The sequence below is a fragment of the Sturnus vulgaris genome, chromosome 3, assembly GCF_052056855.1.
Source record: "Sturnus vulgaris isolate bStuVul1 chromosome 3, bStuVul1.hap1, whole genome shotgun sequence".
NCBI classification, from domain to species: domain Eukaryota; kingdom Metazoa; phylum Chordata; class Aves; order Passeriformes; family Sturnidae; genus Sturnus; species Sturnus vulgaris.
The window spans coordinates 17334405-17354950 of NC_142245.1; the positions used below are offsets into that span (position 1 = coordinate 17334405).

The 20546-nt window shown below is 47.8% G+C and overlaps 1 protein-coding gene across 1 annotated transcript in view; it reads right to left on the reverse strand.

The window, feature by feature from the left end:
- GALNT14 (polypeptide N-acetylgalactosaminyltransferase 14) overlaps window positions 1-20546 on the reverse strand; it is a 90638-nt gene that overhangs the window by 34776 nt on the left and 35316 nt on the right. The window contains exon 3 of the mRNA XM_014877477.2: window positions 4036-4134. Coding sequence (XP_014732963.2) covers window positions 4036-4134 — 99 coding nt within the window. The remainder of the gene's footprint in view (window positions 1-4035; window positions 4135-20546) is intronic.

Sequence of the window (20546 nt, forward strand, 5' to 3'; positions counted from 1 at the left end):
GAAAAGAAAAAAAGAAATGAAAAAACAGTCAGCACAAAGTGCTAATTATACAGTTTCTGTGCAACACCTGGCTTGTTTTTGCTTCTTTAATCAGGCTCATTTCAGTTATGGCACAGACTCCATATGGTGCCTAAGCAAGGAGGTTTTGTCACTCCCTGTCTCAGATGTGTCTGGATGCAGGCAAGGCAGTGGCACGAGGGGAAGGTGAGAGGTGCTGGCTGCACAGGACACTACTTCTTTCACCTATGAGCACTGAAAAAATGAAAGGTATGATATTCACTCCGCTAAGTAATGATCTAAATATTTTATGTGGTATTCAAAGCACTTGCATCAGGATTTCTGCCAAAGGATGTGTTTTGGTTTGTCAGCAAGAGGTAAATAATTTAAGTTTTCTTATTCTTGCCCTGAGCTCCCCAGCTGCAAGTTTGAAGAATAAATAAATAAAAACCACTCAGCAGAGTAAACGGGACTGTCTCACAGTCCACCCAGAGGTCATCCACATGACAGGATTAGGATTCCCTTGCTAAATCCAGGCTAGTATAGGATGGAAAGACAGGAAAGAAGAAACTGTTGTTTTGGTGAGGTGATATTTTCTATTTTAAATACCTCTGTATTGCTTATTTTCTCCCTTGCTCTTGCCTTTCCATCTTGTGTTTAGTCACATGGTCCCATCTCAAGTACTGTTGGAGACTCTCACCATTTATAGGCACTGAGCCCTGGAGCTTGAAATATGTGAAACTGAACCACAGAGAGATAAGGAACTTGTTGAAAAGTGAGTGGTTGAATCAGCCCAATGATGCTTTCTTCACCACCTGCACAGTAAAACAAAAACCTTAAAAAATCTCAAGAGCTACTTTGCTATTGACCATCTTCTCCTTTTCTTCTTCCATTTTCTATTTCCCTCTCTCATGACACACATCCCCTACTCCCTGGACAGTTGTATGTATTCACAAGCACAGCTGCACATGCATTTATAAATGCTGACCTCACCGTTTGCAGAGATCTGGGCATTCGACAAATTTGCTTTTTCTTTTTTTCTCCCCCTGCTTTACTTCCAGCTGGCAAATGGTCAGAGAAGAGATCATGAAACTTTTAAATGAATCCATTATTCAACACAATCCACCAGCTTCTCTCAATAACTCTGACAACACAAAATATCCATAAACGAACCATCCCAAGCACTCCCAACATGACCTGGATAAGTGTGCTGTGGAGGCCACGTGTTGCTGCTTCCTACCAAGAGCTTGAAACACACTGAGCCTGCAATACAGCTCAGCCTCAGCACCCGGGGAGCATTGAGGCTCTCAAGCACCCAGGAAAACTGCAGAAATAGCAAAATCCCCCCTGCCCATCAGGTACGTCGTCACTTCTGCAAGAGGCAATTGTCTCCCCTGCTGCCTTCAGCAGCACTTCCCTCTGCGTTTGCATGGGGTCCTGTAAGAAGTGCCCCTTTTGCAGGGACAGTGTCCCATCACCCACGGCTTTGGACAAGCCAAGAAATGTCCCTTTGTCCTATTTCTTGCACCTGACAGGGCAATTAACAGAGAACACTGATTCTGCAATGAGGCTGGAAAATCCAACCAACATAATGGAACTTGGAAAACCAGGTCTGCAACTCAGAATCTTCCACCAGCTACAGAGAAATCACCTCCCTGTTCCTCAGTCTGTCCATCTGTCACCTGGCTTATACCAGTGTGGACATGTACTGGGGAGAACAGGGTAGAAGACGTGCCAAATTAACCAACCACGATGCTCAAAGCAGTTGGCCACAGACTGCCCCAGAAGGCACAAAGCACTGTCATGAGAGTCTGGCCAAGGAAAATGATCCATGTTGTTACAGCCACTGTGGGATGGAGTCATCTGGAAGATCTAATTAAACTGAATGTTTGGTGAGCAAGAGGGAGAAAGCCCCAGGCAGCCAGAAGGCACAACAAATTAACCTAAAGAGGCTAAAGAGGCAGATGACCCCTCAGCTGGGTCCAAAAAGAGGCAGGGAAGCAGCAATATGTGCACAACCACATCTAGAGAGGAACAGAGCAGAAGCCACATCACCAGCTTGCCACCAAGGATTAGTATTCCTAGGCTTGGTTGCATCAAAGCAAGCCTCTAGACACTGCATCCAGGAGGAAAATGATGAACCCTGATGCCAAAAGGCCACCTCAAGACCATGGAGACCAGAAAAAAGAGGGCCAGCTCACGAGAGTTCAGGATCTCAGCCCAGGAACAGGCAGAGGACAGGGGGACCCAAGGCTGTCATCTCAGTTCCTCACTGCCTGGGCTTGCCTCTGGGGTGCAGCTCAGTGGGATGCTCTGTGGGGCTCTGGAACTGCTGGGGGATGAGCCCACGAGAAAGAGGGCTCAGAAGGGTCCCCAGAGCTGGGGAAAACCTCCCCATAGATAAAACACGAGCACTGGAACTGCCAGGGCCCATAAGCGGGGAGGAGCAGTGCAAAGGAGCAAAGCTGCGGTGAAAATCACACACAATTAGGTAAGGAAGGTAGTAAAGCCAATTAATCAAGGCAAGCAAAGTAAAAAAAAGGGAACAAGGAAGAAAGTCTTCCTATGGTGGAAATAAGAAACTTCAAAGGACAATCACCTAGAGGAAGAAGTTAAAATTCAATGTACCTGTACTTCTAACCTTGCCATCGCTGCAATGAACAGTTCTCTAATGAAGCCAGATGTGGGGGATATCCAATCCTAAGAGCTACACCACAGGTCTAACACTTCATCACTCATGACCACACCTGGCAGGTCAGTCAGGTGCTGAGTTATGGGAAGAAATGAGATTAAAATCCATCCCTGCACTTCACATGTCATAAGCCCCCTCTATCTCAGGGGCTAGACAACTGCACTTGCCACCTGTTACAAATACAGCTGGTTCTTGAGAATGGCAAACTTGTGCAAGGCACTGCAAAGACAAAAGAGAAGGTCCAGGATCAAGGAGGTGGTACTCAGCAGCAAGCATCAGTGTCACCCAAAATCCACACACCCCAGAGAGAGAAAGCAGTGACAGATTACTGAGTGTGAAGCAAGGAGACAGGACTGAGCATGAAACTGTGAAGCAGAGCAGGAATTCAATTTCAGGACTGTCAAACTCACTTTTGTCCCTGGATATGCTCACCTGAGAGAAAATCTCAGCAAAGACATGACAGTGAACAGGGCACAGCTGAAGCCTCTCCCTAACCAGTAACCCCAGTCTGACCAGCACCAGTGATGGCAAGGGGTCCCTGGGGATGCCAGGGTTTAAAAGCCAAGACTTGCAGCAGGACACAGACCTTCACACATGAGATGCAGCTGCAAAGCACTACTGGCACAGAGCACAGCACACCCAGGCCTGCTATAGAGGAGCCCACCAGCCTAGACCTGGACACACCTCACCAGATTTTCCCACAAGAGAACCCGCAGATTCAAGGCACACAATGGGATTAAACACAGATTTCAAAAGCCTGCAGTGAAAATGAAGCCTTCAGTCTATCCACAATAGCAACACACAGCCAAGAACAAACCGACAAATGAAGGAATGGCCACATGCCCAGAGTGCTCCACCGTGTCACAGGAGTACAGAAACCATCCCCCAAAATCTGGTCTGCATGTGTGTCATTAGGGCTTCTCAATTAGCAAGCCTTTCTGGCGCTCGATGGGGCACTGGAGAAGCTCGTACAGCAGCACTGGAGCAGATATCCACAGAATGACAGCTGTCCCTAGAGGGCTGGGACAAAATACAGCTGAGCATTCACACCCAGCTGGATAGAAAAGCTCTTAGCCCAGACTCTGTCTAATCTGCTGATGATCCTTCAAGAGTTTTCCATGCTAGACCCTGCAAAAGGAGCATGGCTCCTCACCTTCCTGAGCATCCCATTGTAAAACCTACTTCTTAGAGAGCAACTTTCAGGCTAATTTCTCTCAGTCACCATTTGAGACCACAGCTGTCAGGTCTGGTCCTGCTGCTGTGGTGAGTGCAAACAAATTGTGCCTTTATTCATGATAACCACTGGCCCATTGACCCTCTTTTGAGAGATCTCCTGGAGCTCTTACCTCCGAATTGTCCTTAGCAGGGTGGACCTGGCCTCGTTGTGGAAGGTGATGACCACGCTGGTGGGCGGGAGGTCCTGGCTGTAGTGCAAAGTTGTACACCTGGGGAGGGAGAAAGCAGAAAAGGCCGTTCAGGTGCTGGAATTCAAAGTGAGAGCTCACTTCATCAACACAGGCAGCATAGTCCATCAGTAAATGGTCTCCAGCCACTATTACAAATAAATAAATCGGACTTCTTCTGTGTGAATCATTTCTGAAGGAGCCCAGAAACTGCCAAGTAAGTCACCAAGGATTAAAGCAGCAAAGAACTTGGGTGTCATTAAGGATGAGAAGGGAGGCACCCAGCTGGTAGCCCTTTTCTCTAAGCAGTGCTTCCCAGCTACCCACCAGCGCTTCTCTCATCCCCCTGGCTCATGGCAACAGCAGAGGTAAGAGCATCCCTACAGCTCCAGCTCCAATCCACCTCACTCCCAGCCTCCTGAGGAAGCAATTCCCACTAGCCAGTTGCAAGGTAAGCCAAGCCCTGTTTCTAAATTGTTTCCTTATTAATTCTGCCTTAACTGCATAACCAGACTACAGGGAAGATTGGGATTTAAAACTTTCCAAGCCAGCCTTCAGAAGGCAAAAACCCACAGCTGCAACCACAGCCCCTGCTGCCTCCTTCCCAGGAGGAAATGTCACAGACTCTGTAATTACTTTGACCTTTAGCTGATTAAATTTGTGGCTTCTATAGACTGACACCAATATATTCCCAGCTCAGAAAATCCAGATACCTCTTACAACCATGCTGCCCTTCCCAGGTCCCTATCAGTCCCTTAAGATGGTCTTAAGAGGACACAACAGTAGCTCTCCATCACAGCCATCCTGTCCCTTCCTATCCACATGCCATTTGTCTGGTGTTGTGTCACTGCCCAGGTGCTACCACTACCATCCTCAAATGCAGCAGGAAAGAGCACTGAGCAACCACTCTTCCAACAAACCATCAGTCTGCTCCCCCAAAGTTCTGGACCACAGTACTTGCAAGGTGAAGTAAAAACAGATGAAAAAATTAAGTGGGGATGGAGAGGAGAAAGCATGTAAGAGCAGCCAGATGTTGCTGGTTTATACTATCGAATAGCAAGTTGCACGTCTCAAATGCCAAAATGCTCCAGATATTGTTTTTAAAAAGATTTTCCATGTTTTAATTTTGAAATTGCATTTCTGATTATTTACAAAGCGAACAAGAATGCACAAAGGAGAAACAATTCCAAAGGTAAGGAAAAAATAGAATCTTGGGTGGGACAAAATATTTGCAAGCTCACGCTAAATTAGTTGTTGCTCTCCCTCATTGCTTCATTCAAAACCCTTTCCAAATCCTGCTTGAACTTGACCAAAAGCAGGTTTCTCATTACTCTGCTGCTCCTTCAGCACAGTCATCCACACCAGAAATTCACCTTCGAGCCAATTCTAATTCTGGGTCCATCCCCAAAGGACGCCAAAGTCACACAGCTATTCCATATGCAGGAGAAAGTTCAGCAACATTGCCCTGTGCGACAACACCCTCATCCATCAAAATTGCATCTCAGGGATGCTGGAAACAGAGGGTTTCTGAATTATGAAACAGCACCAGGTCATGCTCTGAGCTTCTTCTCTGGGTCACTGCAGCCCCTTGCATCATCCTGTATCCCTCTTCAGCCGAGCCATCCCAAACTGCTGCTGCTCGGTTTTGCCACGTTCAGGCTCAGCTCCCGTTTGCTCTGTGGAGCTGCAGGGACAGACTGTGGCAACTGCTCTCCCTGTGCTATTTATACACGGCTCCCAGATGCGTGTCCTTCCACCCACTTCCAGCAGGGCTCTGTGGAGCAAACAAGGGAAGCTATTTCTGGAAAAGTATGAGCGAGAGTGGAAAATACAAAGTCATCAATACTTTACTCACACTATTACAACAGCCAAGGAGCTGGTAAATAAAGCAGGAGCTGGGTGTGCCTGTGCCTCCCACGGCTGGGAGTGCTGCGGCTGCTGCAGGCTGGCTGAGGCTCCTCGTGAGCAACAACCTGCTTTTAAAACTCCACATGTCGACACACCAGACTGGCCCAACCAGGCACTGTGCATGTGGGAAAAGCTGGAATGTCACACATGGACACCTCCAGAGCTGCGACTCACCCCTGGCTTCTGTCTAGCGAGGCTTGTCACATCCCAAGGACAGGAATGATGCTGCTATGGACCTCCACCCTTGCTTCACCTCTATGACCAGCACTACACCACAGCTGGGACTTGCCTCTCCAAAAACTGCCTGAAAAAGGGTTAGGCAGAGCTGCTGCATCTTCCAGGGCTCCTCCTCCTGGGTACTTTATGGCCCTGACTCCGTCCTTGCCCAGGATTTTACCCCTGAGTTCTTCTTTCAGGAGCCCTCCCAAAGTTTCCTCTGCTTGGTCCTGGCTTTTTTTCTTCCCTCTTCCTCCCCCAGTGTAACTGCAACTAAACATCCTGGGTCCCCAGAAGGCAGATTTCAGTTTAAGTTGTTGACTACAAGTGTCTTTTTTTTGGCACTTACTTGGGTAATAAAAACCACAGCTTGGAAAAGCATTAAATCTAGCATGTCCAGAATTATTTTGTGTGACAATTACATCTGGGGTAATTTCAATTTAATACCTCACTGCAAGTGAAAATTGCAGCATGCAGCCCTAAAATTGCTGTAATAATGAAAATAAACCCGCTAAAAGCTGCCTGTTCTACCTCAGGCTGTCACTGGATAAATGTTTTGTGCTGCTGATGGTATTTCATAGGTCACCCAATTGACAACAAAAAAAAAACAACAAAACCAAAAGCAACACCCACAACATTTTCAGGAAACCAATGAAAATTGGTTTTGAGATGGTTAATAAAAAAAACAAGGAAATGAAAAAAAAAGGAAAAAAAGTAATAACTGCACTGCCTATATTTGCAGTGTGTTGAAACTCACTGGCTAAAGCCATTTAAAGTTTGATGCTTTGAAACCTTGCAGCAGGACTAGGGAGCAATCCTAGCACAGCAAGTGCAAGCAGGAATACTGCCAGGCTGCTCTGCAGGTTCCCAGCATCTGGGTGGGACAAAAGAAGACAGAAGCCAGACTGGCCTGCCCTAAAAACCCCAGAGAGAGCATCCAGATGGAGAACAGATCTTATTTCCTCATGCAATAAGTCAAACTTCATTTGATGGGAAGAGTCACTTTTTGATTAAAGTTTTTTTTTTTTCCATTCGAAATGGAAGTAACTTCAGAATCAGAAGGTTCTGAAAGGGGTAGTCTGGCCACCAACACCTTAGGAGTCAGTCTTGGAAAATCCCAGCCTGGACTAGTTGCCTGTCATACTTCCTTCAGGCTGGACAGAGCAGCACATCTCATGTCCATGTTTCCAATGTGCTGTTAACAGATCAGGAATAAATTATGCAGTGACTGTTTGTGGGGACATGGAGCAGACAGCCAGAGCCCTGCACTCACTGCAGGAATTGCAAAGCTCTCCTGCAAAGTCCCAAACTTTGGACACTCCAGCATCGGCCCCAGGTCTCCAAAGTCCCTTTCTCAAGATATTTTTCTTGGGTTTCTCCAGCCTTGAGGTGCTGGTGAGCAGAGTGGTATCACAGACTGGTGGCCTCTGCACACAGCTGACCCTGCATCCTTAGAGATCCTCCTGACAGGGCAGCACGTGCCCATTCCCAGGGTATCTGAACACATCTCACATTTTAAATGGCAAACTTCACTCACAGTGCCCCTCACCAAACCAAAGCCCTCCCTGCCACCACAGCTGCAGAGCACAATGGTAAAGATTAACAGTGTGAACAGAGATGGACCCTGCTGCACAGGCTCTTCTGGTGTCCCCAGGCTCATCCAAGGGCACATCACATGCTCACAGCATTGTGCTGTGTCTCTCAAAACCCACCTCTTACATTCACCCTCTCCTGTGCCTCATTAACTTCCTTCAATAAATGATTATCCTTATCCCACTCCCCTGGATTCCCCCTCCAGGCTTCTGCTCATTCCTCTGCTCTACTTAACAGCCATCACTTGCCAACTCTGCTTTGAATTTTTAACATTTTCCATGAAGTCCAGACTCTCCCTCAACACAGCTCACCACTTCCAAAGCACTCTCTGCATATTTATTTCAAACAGCCAGCTGCATCAGGCAGAGCTGCATCATCTTTCACCTCCCTCCTAGCTCCTCTCTTCTCCTTGGAAACACGCGGCAGAGCACTCTCGTCACCACACATCCGAAATGAAGGTATTTGGGTTTGTCTGCACTCTGCAGCCACAGGGCTCCCACATCAGCCCAGAGGACAGGGACCTGCCATCACCAACAGGATGGGTTCACACCAGCCCTGATGGACAAACCACAATGATTTGAGATGACATTCACCAAGGTGTGAAGAATTACTCCCATGGAGGAAAATGAAAATTACCGGTCTAGTGAGAGAGGAAGCCACTACCCACGACAGGCAAGGAAAGAGTTGTCAGTGGAAAGGAAAAGATTAGAGCTCCAGCTGTCCTGGCCAATAGCAAACATACCCAGGCTCTGCACACCTGTGGGGATGGATGGCAGGGCATGCAGGCACCTCGGTCACACCTCTCAGGGTGGCATACACAACGGTGGAAAACTATTGTGCCTAAACCCAGTCCTTGAGCTGAAGCAAAATCATAAAAATGTAGAATGGTTTTGGGTGGAAGGGACCTCAGAGATCATCTAGTTCCAACTCTGTGCACAGGGAAGGGACACCTTGCACTAGACCATGCTCCTCTAAACCCACCCAATACCTGAACACCTCCAGGGATGTGGCATTTCACAGCTTCTCTGGGCAACTTATTTTCCAGTGCCTCATCGCCTTCCCATTAACTACCCTAGGAGACTTTCATGAAAATACCCTAGAAATAGGAACCCTGGACATGGTTTGATATAGAGCTATAAAACAATGTATGTGCCAACTCATATGGAATCTAGTACGTTCATTGAACTTACTGTTGGACAGGACCACACACCACCTCACCTGACCTCTAGGCAACACAGCCTCTGGCATTTCTCCCAGTTATTTCTGCATTTCTCAGTTATCCATGCATTAAGTCCACTGACTTCAGAGTACCTTTCAAAAAATCATTACTTAATGACATCCAGAAGTGGAAAATCCAAGAAGTGCTGTTCACACCACAGTCAACACATGAGTCTCATACAACAGTATAAATGGGACACAAAAATTCAGAATTTGCTTGACCAGAGCACATAGAAGGGTCAAGTGATCTTCAAGGCACTGACCTCCCATCAACACCCTTGGTTCTTCTTGGCTCTCCCCAAGCCACCCCTCCTGCATGTTGCCTCAAAATATTTTTTCAGTCAGTTTTGAGAGACCTTCAAAATACACCTTTGCATTCCCAGATGCCAGTATCTCCTGCTCCTTCTCTAGGTATGCTTTGTCCCTCCTTAGTAAGGAAGAAGCTGCCAAGCAGAGGGCTGGCCATGGTCTGGGCATCTCCAGCACCACCATGGCACCCAGGCCTTACCAGGGCACAGCTGTGAGCAGTGAGAAAACTCCTGGCACATCCTGCACGTGGGGTCAGGTCTGGCACACAGACCTACTGAGAAAGCTCTGGGATTCCCTCTGGTGTTGCCTCTAAGCTCCACCAGGATACACCACACTCTGAACATGGCAGCTCAGAGCACAGATGTGACTTCCACAGCACAACAGGAAAAGCAGTGCCTGCAGGAATTGCCACCAGCTACAGAATCTCCTGTGCCTAACCTGTTCCTGCGGGTCCACCTCGGGCTGGCCATGGCTGTGGGCAGGTTGGTGCTACTGAAACACCAGAGCAAAGGCCTAGAGCAAGGAGAGGCTGAAAACACAGCTGGAAGGCTCAAGAGTCCAGAAAGCAGGTGTGCCAGAAGGAAAGAAGAAAGGACACGGAGTCAGATGTCAGCCGGCAGTGCCACGTGACTGCAGGGAATGCCAGCTCAGTTTGGATTGCCAAAGTGAAAAAATACCCTCGAGTAAGGTCAGTAGGATTTCTTCGTGCTGGACTGGCATGTCCCTCAGGCTTGCATTCCCAAAAAGGGGCTGAAAAATCCCTAGGGTGGCATGCAACAGATGCTGCTGGGGCTGGGAGGAACAGTGCTCATCCAAAGAGAGGAATTCCTGGTTGAGCAGGTGACTTCAGGGTGTACAGGTGCTTCAGCAAGGGTAAGGAGGAACATCTGCAACAAATACTCACTGGTGGTTAGCATCAGAGCTAAGGTGGAATTATTCAGCAGCCTTGAACTAGATGTAATTTGATAAAATTATAAAGAAGACCATCAGGAAAAATCTGCTGGGGCAGTGAACCAGCTCTGGCTATAGATTAGATATCTAGAGGAACCTGTCCAAGTCTGCACCTTCCCCACAGAAATACTAGAAAATGCACAAAAAAGTAGAGTCCTGCAAATTGGTGCAACTTAACCACTGGTTGACCTGAGATCAGTCTCCTTGGGTTGACCAAGAAGGACATTTTTCTACACAGCTTCTGGAACTTGAAGCAGTGCTGGATTTGGCTAGCATGCAATTAATATTTCCTCTAACTCGCTGCCTCTTCCAGTCTCTTTCTTTCTTTTCCCTGCAAGATAGATATCTAAAAAATTCATCAAACGACTAAATTTGAAGAAAAGGGGAAATGCAAGAAGGCAAAAATAACCTTCTGTGCACACGACATGCTGCTGCCTGTGAACCTCAAAACTGATGAGAAGATGCATTTATAATTCATTAAAAATTTGCTGGCTTTTTGTCTTCAGATAAGGGGAGGGGAAAAAAAGAGAATTTACTAAAAAGGAAGGAAAGAATAGCATGGCTGCCTTTAAAAACAAGTAAAACCAGATTGTGTGTCTTGATTTTCAAGCAGTTCATGAATAATTCAGACTTCTAGGGCCCTCCACACAGACTCAGGGTCTGTCTTGCTTCTTGACTCCCTCCACCCTTCCTTCCTCAGAACTGAGGCAAAAAAAGAAAAATAGAGCCAGCAAAAGTGAAAAGAAGAAAACAAAACCAGTACAATTCAATAGAATTTAAAACTGCTGCCAGTTTTACTGGAATACCAGAGCTGACAGCGAAGTTTTTCACTTGGTGGAAGTAAAAGCAAAATCTGGTACCTTGCACCTTCATGGAAAATCCACTAATCCATGATTAAAGATCTTTAGAAGCCAGGAAAACCTGAAATTACATTTCAGAAGCTTGGAACCCTGGATGTAAAGATTCCTTAGGGAAGATGCCATCTGACCAGAGCTTCCTGGCACCATATGGCAAATCAAAGAACTTTCTCAACACCTCCATAGTCACAGCTGGGGGAGCACAAACCCAGCTGCACGCTGTGATAGCTCAAAAACACTTCCAACACGTAGGCATCTGCAATGCTCACAGCAGAAATCCACCTAATCGACCCCAAAACAAAATGCCCTTTTCCTGCAGCTGATGGACTAGGACTTTAAGGTGCTGCATAGCAGAAAAAAACAAACAAGAGTTTGATGGAGGAAACTGTCTCATGCCCTTAATTATTAACAGGAGCGAGTCTCAGAGAATTAGTTCCATGATGTACTAATACCCGACTTTGATTTCAGCCTACATAAACATATTAGGTCAATAGAAATAGCGAGACAAGCACGAGAGTTAAACAACTTCATTCTGTCAGAATTACTCAGAGCAAGTTATCAAAGTAATCGATGGCATGTAATAACTAGAAGACAAAGTGGTCAATACGTTACAGCAGTCAAAGGCAGAGGATGGTTATAGCAGAGGGTGATCAATGGCACCCTGGGAATGCTGAAGCACTTGGTGATGATGGGATGGCCACCACGAAATCATCACTGGGCCCTGGTGTGGTTCGGGTGAGTGCACCCTCTGAAGGGCACTGAGACCTGAACACAGGGTTTTCTCTTTCCTATAAAAACCCCAGGATCCTCCCAATCTGTTGCAGAGAAGGAGGCACCTGGAGCTTGAAAAGAAAATCCTGTGCCCCTATGGGCTGCCCGATGTTGGCACAGCCACCCCGAGGGCCATGGCTTGGTCTGCAGTCTATCCTGGTCTCTCACAGACTCCCATCCCTCCCTCCATTGGGAAGACGCCTCCCCCTGGTGCAGTGACTGCCTCCCACCAGTGGTTCCTGCAGCCACCAACGCACGTCGCAGCATCACTTCCACTCCAGCACATCGTTTGTTTCTCAGGAGCCCAATGTGTACTTTTCATCTGATACTCACAATCACTTGCTTTTAAATACAGCTTGTCATTTTTAGATGACTAAAGTGTCAAAAACATTTGAGATCTAAATGAAATTTTCCCCTTTTCAGGATGAGAAAAACAGATCCCTTTGGCTTTAAGTTTTCCTGTCTTTTTACTTTTAGATTCACCAACAGCTTTGCTTTTGGTTTATCCTGAAATTGCTATCTCCTGGCTTTTCTTTCTCTTAAATAACCAAAAAACTGAAACACCATTATTCACTCAGCTCTACTGAGCCCTATCTACCCACGTAGGCCCCAAACTCGAGCTCCAGAGATGTGGCACTGACAACACAGACACAGCCCAGGTGTAGAGAGCGAGGTGGATCCCACCGCCCACTCTGTCTCCGTTTCCAGCTTCAGGCTCTTGAACAAAAGCAGCAGTGCCCGTATGCAGGCATTGCTCACCTTGAAATGGAGCAGTTCATCCTCAGGGTGCAGTGACTGGCAGGTCACTGTCTTTTATTAAATTCCCAGCTCTCACTCCTCCACTCCTCTGTGTCCCCCATCGTGACAGGGACACACAAAGATCGTTGCTCCACAGACAGATATCTGGGGAACAAGCTTTTATCTCTGGGTAAATGTGTCACAAAAGTGGAGCTAATTAACTGGGGCTCTGTTTTTGAAAAAGGTTAATATTTTATCACATGTCTTCTGTCTTGAGGAATAATTAGCCCTGGCAGTAGTAGCTGTGCCATTTCCCAAGGGACTGAGCAAGAGACTGGAGGCTGGAGAGATACACGTGGTATTGATGGATAGACAGCAGCTCAACTCTGGGCTAACAGTGCATCTCACCAGCAGTTACTCCTTAACACAAACCAACCTGCCACAGAATATTAACAGAGGCAAACCCCTCTCTTCAAAGGCTGTACACATTCTTCTTGTGCATTTCATGCCCTCTGGTGCAGGGATGCTTTAAACCAAGGCACTGTGACTCAGCCAAGAGCACTGACACCAGAGCACCAGTCCCAATCCCTTCTCCCCAGGCACTCTCTTCCCTTACTGCTCCAGCGCCCAAGTCTGCATAACAAAAGGGAAATCTCATGGGTTTTCCCAATTCTTCCATCCCAAAACCAAATCTGTTCTCATGGGGACCCAACAACTGAAGCAAATTCCCATCGGGATTGCACAGAGCAAGGTTCCCCCAGTGCTAGCACAGAAGTCCTCATTTCTCCACTGGCTGGGATGCAAGTAGGGAAAATGGAGGGACTGAAAAAGGATAAAGGAAGGGTCATTTTAGATCTACCCAGAACTGTTTAGTGCATGCATTTTTCTTGGCAAAATGCAGTGGACGGGTGAGTGGGGAATTTCCAAAATGAAATCAAGACTGTCTCATAGGGAAACAAAGCCAAAATGACTTAGGGGAAAGAAATACATCACTTGGTGGGGAGGGGGGGAAGGAAGGAGGAGGGAGGGGGAACTTCTCAGCTTTTTTTCCTCTCTGAAACTGCAGGTTTTGGCAAGGAACACAAAATAAAGGTGCTCTTCTTCAGGGAAGAGACAAGCTGGGATGGAAGCTGTGACTTTTTTCCCCCCATGAGCTCCTCAGATTCTCCTTGGGAGGATCTGTCCCGTGCAGATGTTCTTCCCACCCAGCAAGGCTCTGAGGGGCGGGGAGGAGGGACAACTTGGATAAACAAAACTCAGCATAAGAAATTTAGTATTATACCGTAATATTTTCTGGAACAGTCCAGTTATCCCCACTGCCAGCAGCCAGACTCCAAGACACTGAGTTCCTACAGACCCCCCCAGTACCCACCCTGCCAATCCCCTTTGGCCTGCAGACATCTTTTAGCCAAGAATACAGCTCAGGAATAGTTTCTGCTCGCTGTACAGACAAGTGCCGTAACTCACACTCCTTGCACAGCTCATTCAGATGGAAGTAGCTTTGGCCTCCAGAAAAAAAAAAAAAGAGTAACACAACCACTTAACTGGCACATCCTCCTGCATCCCAAACACCCGCCTATACACTTCCATCAGCTCCTCAGAGAGCCTAGCTCACTCCTCAGCTGCTTCTCAAGTTACCCTCATCCTTCTCATGCAAGAAAAATGAGAGGAGAGGAATAGCACTGAAAATCCAGCACTGCAGAATAAGCACTGTCACATCTGCCACCTCCCTATAGCAGCCACAATCAAAACACAATCAACCCTGCTCCTGGAGAAACACCATCCTTCCCCAGTCCCAGCATTCCTTCCCAGAACCATTTTTAATGAAAGCTCCTCAATCTGCCTTTTCTCTAGGCACCCCCTCAAGATACAAAACTGCAGCAGCTCACTTCATCTGAGTCCCTGCCCCTTGGTGACAGCCAGCATCCAGAGTCATAGCCCATGATTCCAGGGCACGATTCACAACCTGGGATCAGTTGAGCTGTGTGTGTTGTACTGTACTGCCAGAGTAAGGAAGACATAAGCACTCCTGAAACCAAGAGGGTGGCAGGAGCTCCTTTTCCTGGGATGCAGTTAGACTGGTGGTGACAACGACCCTGTGTCCCTGCCAAGGAGGCAATGCTGAGTGATTCAACCCAGCATCTCTAGCTCCAGGAAGTAATTAGGCAGGGCTTGGAGGGCACAGAGCAGTACCACAGGCTGCCTTAGGCATCTGGGCTTGGACTGGGATTTCAGTGCCTGAAAGTCTCTCTATTTTCCATACAAGTTTGTGCAAGTCACATAGGGTGGTTTGGGTGTCCATGATGCCCAGGGAGCACACTAACTCCCAGGAATGGCATGGGAAGATCCAACGTGGGCAATGGCAGAAGCCCCATCACATCCGAGGAGGGAAAAACAGGCTCTGCAGGACAAAAGAATGTTGGGATGATGGTCTAGCCAGGAGCACTGGCCAAGGACAGATCCCAGCTCAGACACGGGCAGCCATCCCCAGGGAATGCAGCTTCTCTCAGTGCTCAAATCCATGATAATCCCATTTCATGCAGACCCTTCTCATCTACTCCTTCTTCCCCTACCACATTCAAAACAACCCCAAACCCAGAAAGCTTCAAAAGAGGACATTACATAGAAAGATATTTGAAAAAAAGATCATTGCATTCATCGATTTTTGTCCCCTGAAGCCACCAGTCCCTGCCTCAGAAGCCATCAGGGCAGCTGAGCCCTCCACTTTCCACCAGACAAAAATGTGGGGCAGCAAATGTCACAGACACTGGGGTGCCACAGATACTCCCAGTATGGGGACTTGGACACTCACCAGCCATTTCCCAGGATTGTGCATGTCCAGCTCAGTTCGCAGTTGGTGAGTCCCCAGAGAGACCCATCACAGTTTTGCATGAGCTCTCCAGGAACAGAAGGTGCAACTATCAGAAAGAGGCACCTTAATGCAGGTATTCCCACACCTGTCCCAGATACCAACTCCAGCAGAAGCAGGAAAACATGAAATAATGGATTTCTGCAGTGCTAAAATGGTCCAGTGAGTATTTTTCTCCGCTTTCAGGCAACATAATGGAGTGGAGACTCAATGGGATTTTTGTCTTTGACCAAGTTTTCTCAAGCCTGTCTCAACCCCACCATTGACAAAGCCTTGCAATGTTGAGCCAGAGAAGACATGAGTGTGGCAGTTAAGTGAATCACCCAAAAGTGATGAACACTAAAAGAGATGACAGCACCTCAAGCAACTTCAAAGCTTGTTTCACGAACACAGGTAGCAGGGGGAAAGAACTACTGATTCCATGCACTGCAACCAGGGTTTTTAAATTACATTAGCTTTTACAAAATGCTGGGGCAAGCCAGAGAGGCAGGAGTCTCAGTAGGCTCATTGTTTTCTGCATTGAGACAAACCTTGGCTGATTACTGAGCTGACCCAACTTGGAGCAGGAGGCTGGATCAGAGACCTCCTGTGGTCTCTTCCAGCCCAAATTATTCTATGATTTTATGAAGTGCCAGTTTCTGATTAATAGCTGTCTTGCTTTCCTTGCTTAGCTGCCAAGAATTGCCAATCTCAATACTCCTTATTCTCTATGCTACCTGAAAACAATCTCTCTGTGTTTTGATCAGGCAATGGTTCCATAAACCCCCTTGCAGTTTCAAGCCCAAATTCACCCAGAAAACCAACAGCAAATGCCACTATGTGAGGTGAGCACTCCACATCAGCATGAAAGTTGCAAATTTGGGCCACAAAAACCATCTGATCAAGGGCAGAACCAAGACCTTGACCAATGCAGGTGGTTCTAGTTTACCCCAAAGGAAAAGCCAGCCCCTACGCTACTTGAAGGATTGTTCTCACATCTTCATCCTGAGAGATCTCAGCCTAAGGAGGTGATGGAAAAACACAGTGCTGAGAGCTAACCTCTCGGGGTCTGGTGTCTCCAATCATTTTGTTTCCTAATGGAAAAACTTTTGTGTAAAATGTATTTTCCACCACTGATTTGTGTACCTGCTCACCTGCAGGGTCATGCTCTGCTCTTGCTGTCACTAGAAATAAGGAGACCAAGACCAAAGGCAGCGGTATCACAGAGCTTCTCTTACCCAGCTGTTTCAGCCCCAAAATGCTTTGCAGGCAAAAGATCCAGGGACAGCCCTCACACACACAGGATTTTGCCTAAATGTGATAAATCTTATTTTGCAATGAAATGACAAATATCCTGGCTCTGCCTAGAAAACAGAGTAACAGCTGGAATAACACATCAAGCAACAGAAAATCTCTTCAGGACATTGCTGACAGCCACCCAGCAGCTAATAATGAGCCCACAAGACAAGAAGAAGCCTGTACCCTCTTACACTCAGCTACTCGAAGCTCACACAAGGTTGCTGCCACCTTTTTCCCCTCAGGGTATCATGCACTTCCCATGGAGGAGCACCCACACAAGAGGGTACAGGACAGAGCAAAGCCAGCAGCACAGACACACGAGGACACCTCCTCCAGCTTTCACCAATGCCAGGTCCAGAAATGTGGCAGCATCTGAGCACTGCCTCTCCCCCATCCTCCTCACCTGGCTCCCTCCTTCATCCAACGTCATGGGCAGGGGTCCATCCATCTGCATTGCACTCAAGGCTCCTCTGCTCAGACCTGCCTCACCACCCCTCTGCCCCAAGCAGATGCACCCAGAGGCATCAGGCACAGCGAGACCACAAGCACCCCTGCCCACACCACCTCTTGCCCTGGTCTACCACACAGCACACCCCGAGTCAGCCACTCATGGGACACTGCTTGAATAAGCACATTTTAAAAATAACAATCCCTCAGGACTTAGTCTGCATTACACAGGAAAGTGGATTAGCACAGCTACAGTCCAGCAGCCAAAGCAAGAAATGCATGGAGTCAGCAAAGTGAAAGATAACAGGGGACCTCAAAAATCTATAGGTTTTGTTCTGCTCTCAATTGTGCAAGGTCCATCTAGGCCCTTACAAACCTTCTCTCAAATTCGAAGTGGGTTTGGTCACCTGCTAGGGACCCTAGGGACTTACCTGCTCCTGCAGGTCTAATGTTCAGGTATCACTGAGGACAGCAGAGCAGAGCCCTCAGTCTGTCCTGCCGGGGCTTTTCCACACATATTACTCTCCACACAGGTTCCTCCTTTGGGGACTCTCAAAAAACCAGGCAAGAAAGGTAAAATGCTTAAATCCCTATGTGGGGCAAAAAATGCATTTCTGGCTGCTGAGACACAGTGTTCACCTCAAGAACAACCTCAAAGTGGTTCTGGTCTGGAGGGAAAGGAAGTTGGAAGAAGACAAGGCAATATGAGAAGTCCAAGGGCATCTTAAACATGCTAAACTAAAGGCAATGCTGTCAAAACCTACTTTTCTTCATTCCCAAGAAGGTATCACCATATTCTCAGTGTTTGCTGCTCTTGGGTGGCAATCATCAACTCACCCAAAAACAGAGCCACTCCAAAGCCTGCATGTGCCACAGGTGCTCTCTCATCATCTGCACAGGGATGCCAACATGTGTTCCCACGTGCCATGTGCCAGCCGTGTCCAAGTGGGACACAGGGAAGGGCAGAGAGCCATGCCCAGCCCCAGGTGCCTGTGTACACAAGTACCACTCCCAGCAGAGGTGACCCTCAGGACCAACTGCTTCTCCCAGTCATCCCCACACTCAGCACAGCCAGGTATTTTCGCCTACCCCAGCCATAGCTGCTCCACTGTGATGTGGAATGTGCAAGCTCTGCACCCTTGGAATGCAAGCTGAAATTAATGGGTCAAAACAGCACTGCAGTGTGTAATGCTCCTGCTCGAGGGCTGTAATCTTGACATTTCTGGACTTTGAGAACACAAGACAACAGCTCTCTGCCTTAGGGAAACCTCACAGGCAACACCTGCATCTTCCCATCCCTCCATTAACAGTCCCTATGAGCAGAGCAACCAGTCCTAAGCAGTTTTCCTACCTAAGGGACACTCTCCAGCTGGCTTAGCACAGGGATTTAAGACAAGAAACCTGGAGGAAATCCTAAGAGTGTGTGCTGGTCTGCTCAAAGAGAAAAGCACACATTAGAATAGCAGAGCTTTTCTACGGGGCACAAGCTGACAGGACTTAGCTTCTGGGCTGCCAGGATGCTCTCACCTTCAGCAGACAATGCAACACCTGATCTTCATGCCTGCCAGCCTCATGTTTCAATGACAACTTGATCTTAGTAGCTGCTTTCCCTATCTCAGACACACACATACACAAACACACCCCTAAGCTGCTGTAAAATTGAACAAAGTTGCGTAGGTAGGACCTCTTGTTAAGCACTTGCGACTCAGGGAAGGAGGGAACTTCAAAAATGCTGAGTTTTATGCTAGAATTTGAGAGGGCTCCATCCTCGGCCTTCTTGCTGTTATTAGCTCTTGAGACAGCACTACTAAACATGTCCCAGCACTGCTGAAGTAAAAAGCAGACAAATAGAGGAGATCAGACACTGGGAGATGCCTGAAACTGCCTTATGTGATTTGCAATAGCTGGAAAAGTCTGCTGGAGGATCTCACCTCTCCTCCAGCCTCTCATCTCCTCTCCTTGTCCCTGACTTCCCCTGTCTGCTTTGCCACCCTCAGCCAGCAGAAACCCTCGCTCAGGCCGGTGCCTGGCAGCCACAACAGCATCTGCACATCCATTAAACCCAGCAGAGCACTGGGAGGTGGAGGTCAGCCCAAGCAGCATATGGAGCACTGGCGTGGTGAATACCAGCCTCCCCAGGAGCTGTCTGCCACAGATGGAAAAAGCCCAGGAGCCATCACGACAAAATCTTCTGGCTGGGGGCGACACATCCTCCCTGTCGGCTTTCCAAGCCGCTGAGCAGTACTGGAAACCTCAGCTCTGCTCCCCCCACCACATGCTCACGCCTGGCACTGACTCATTCACTGCCGTTTCAGTCCCACAGTTTGCCGGTGGGAGTTGTAGGAGGTGGGATGTGGGGATGAGGTAATCCCAAGTGCACGTGGCTACCGTGGTGGAGGGCGACTAGCCACCCACTCCGGAGGCATGAGTTAGCTGTGCACAGTCTGGATGTGCCACCAAGCTCCAGGTCCAGTCTGCTGATGCAATCACAGGGATGTTTTAGTATCTTTGACTTTTGGAGGGCATGGGATGCACTACCACAGGACCATCCAAGGTCTTCTCCTCAGAGAAAGGCAGCCCTTTATGTGGCCCAAGGGCTGAGTCAACGTGCAACCAGGAATGGAGCTAACAGCAGCAAAAGACAAGAAGGTCACCAGGAGCAATGCTCCAGCTGTGAGATGTCCCAGGCCAAGTGACACAAGGTAGTGCACAGAAAGCATGAAAGTTCCTTGGCTGAAATCACCCACAAACCACACAGAAGCTCGCAGTCCTGCATAGCCAGAGGCAGACAAAGAGATCTACCAGAGTTTCTCCTGCTCTGATTTCTTGGAACTCTTCTCCATCTGAAATTATTCCACTGGCTGCAATTTAAAAACAAAATCAATCCAGCAAACATTGCTAAGCAACTGGCTGTCAGTGCCACATCCCATCCCATTGAAAGTATCTGCCCTCTCCATGACCTCCTGGCAAGGAGCTTGCTGCTCAGCCCTTGCCAGATTTTGTACATTCAGCTATCATTGGCAAGTCCAGGTGCTTGGCTGAATTAACAGAGAAAACACCAGGAAACTTTCTGCAACCATGCTAATGAAAAACACCTCCCAGAGAAGCTGTAAGGAACAGCATTCCCACATCCCAGTCCCTAGGATTAGGACACAATGCATGGGTCTCTGGGCATTACCATGGTCTGCAGGTCTGTGCATCTCACACATCATACAAAGACAATGAAGGATGGAGAGCCAACTCGCTGGAAACCTTGTCACAGAGCAGAGCACATCTAACTGAGAGGCTGAAGGAGAAGT